At 31.6% G+C, this 792-nt stretch overlaps 1 protein-coding gene across 1 annotated transcript; it reads left to right on the top strand.

Annotated features, from left to right (window-relative positions):
* The first annotated feature begins 6 nt into the window (after positions 1 to 6).
* Positions 7 to 690, top strand: LOC115034957 (endothelin-converting enzyme 1-like). The gene is made up of 2 exons (XM_029492555.1): positions 7 to 146; positions 471 to 690. Exons 1-2 carry the CDS (start codon positions 45 to 47, stop codon positions 645 to 647), a joined length of 279 nt encoding a protein of 92 aa, XP_029348415.1. The 5' UTR covers positions 7 to 44; the 3' UTR covers positions 648 to 690.
* Positions 691 to 792: the final 102 nt, after the last annotated feature.

The raw sequence follows: 792 nt of genomic DNA, 5'->3' as shown, positions 1-792 counted from the left end.
AAAATGAAAACATAGCAGATATAGGTGGTTTAAGTCATGCTTATATGGCATACCAAAAATACGTATCGAAACATGGAGCAGAAAACCGGCTACCTGGATTAGAGGATCTGTCACCCGAACAATTATTTTTTGTAGGATTCGCTAGTGTAAGATATCTCCTTCACCATCAATATTAAACATATGGATACGGAATTCCTACCTCCACTAAACATATGATTTTAGGCTAACGTAACATAAATATAATTGTTGGTTCTCATTAGAGCTTCTGAGAGATAATGAAACTAAAATATTTAAAAAAAAGAGGGTAATGAGATGTACCTGACGATGTTATATTTAACTATGCTATCAGTTGTGTTGGCTTACAAACTTGTATCCGAATCCATAAGTTGGATTCCGCATCCATAAGTTTAATATAAATGCCTTTTACTTGCCTAGTTTTTTATGTTTAACATTGAATTACAAATTTACAGATATGGTGTGAATCGACAACTGAACAGGCATTATTAAATGATTTATTGACCGACGTCCATAGCCCGGGTAAAATTCGAGTATTAGGAACCTTATCGAATTCTAACGAATTCGCTAAAGCTTTTCGATGTCCAATCGGGTCTCCCATGAATCCGTCGGAAAAATGTAAAATTTGGTAAAATGTTAAAACAATTGAATAAATATTTTTTTTCAATTTATGTATACCTAGTGAGTGTATTTAAATAATGTATATTATCTTTCTATGATGTAACTCGTAAACTAAAAATCATAAAAAATTGGTAAAATAGATTTCTTAATGTGATA

Source organism: Acyrthosiphon pisum, unplaced genomic scaffold, assembly GCF_005508785.2.
Source record: "Acyrthosiphon pisum isolate AL4f unplaced genomic scaffold, pea_aphid_22Mar2018_4r6ur Scaffold_21723;HRSCAF=24690, whole genome shotgun sequence".
Lineage (NCBI taxonomy): Eukaryota > Metazoa > Arthropoda > Insecta > Hemiptera > Aphididae > Acyrthosiphon > Acyrthosiphon pisum.
This window is presented reverse-complemented; position numbering and strand designations above follow the sequence as displayed.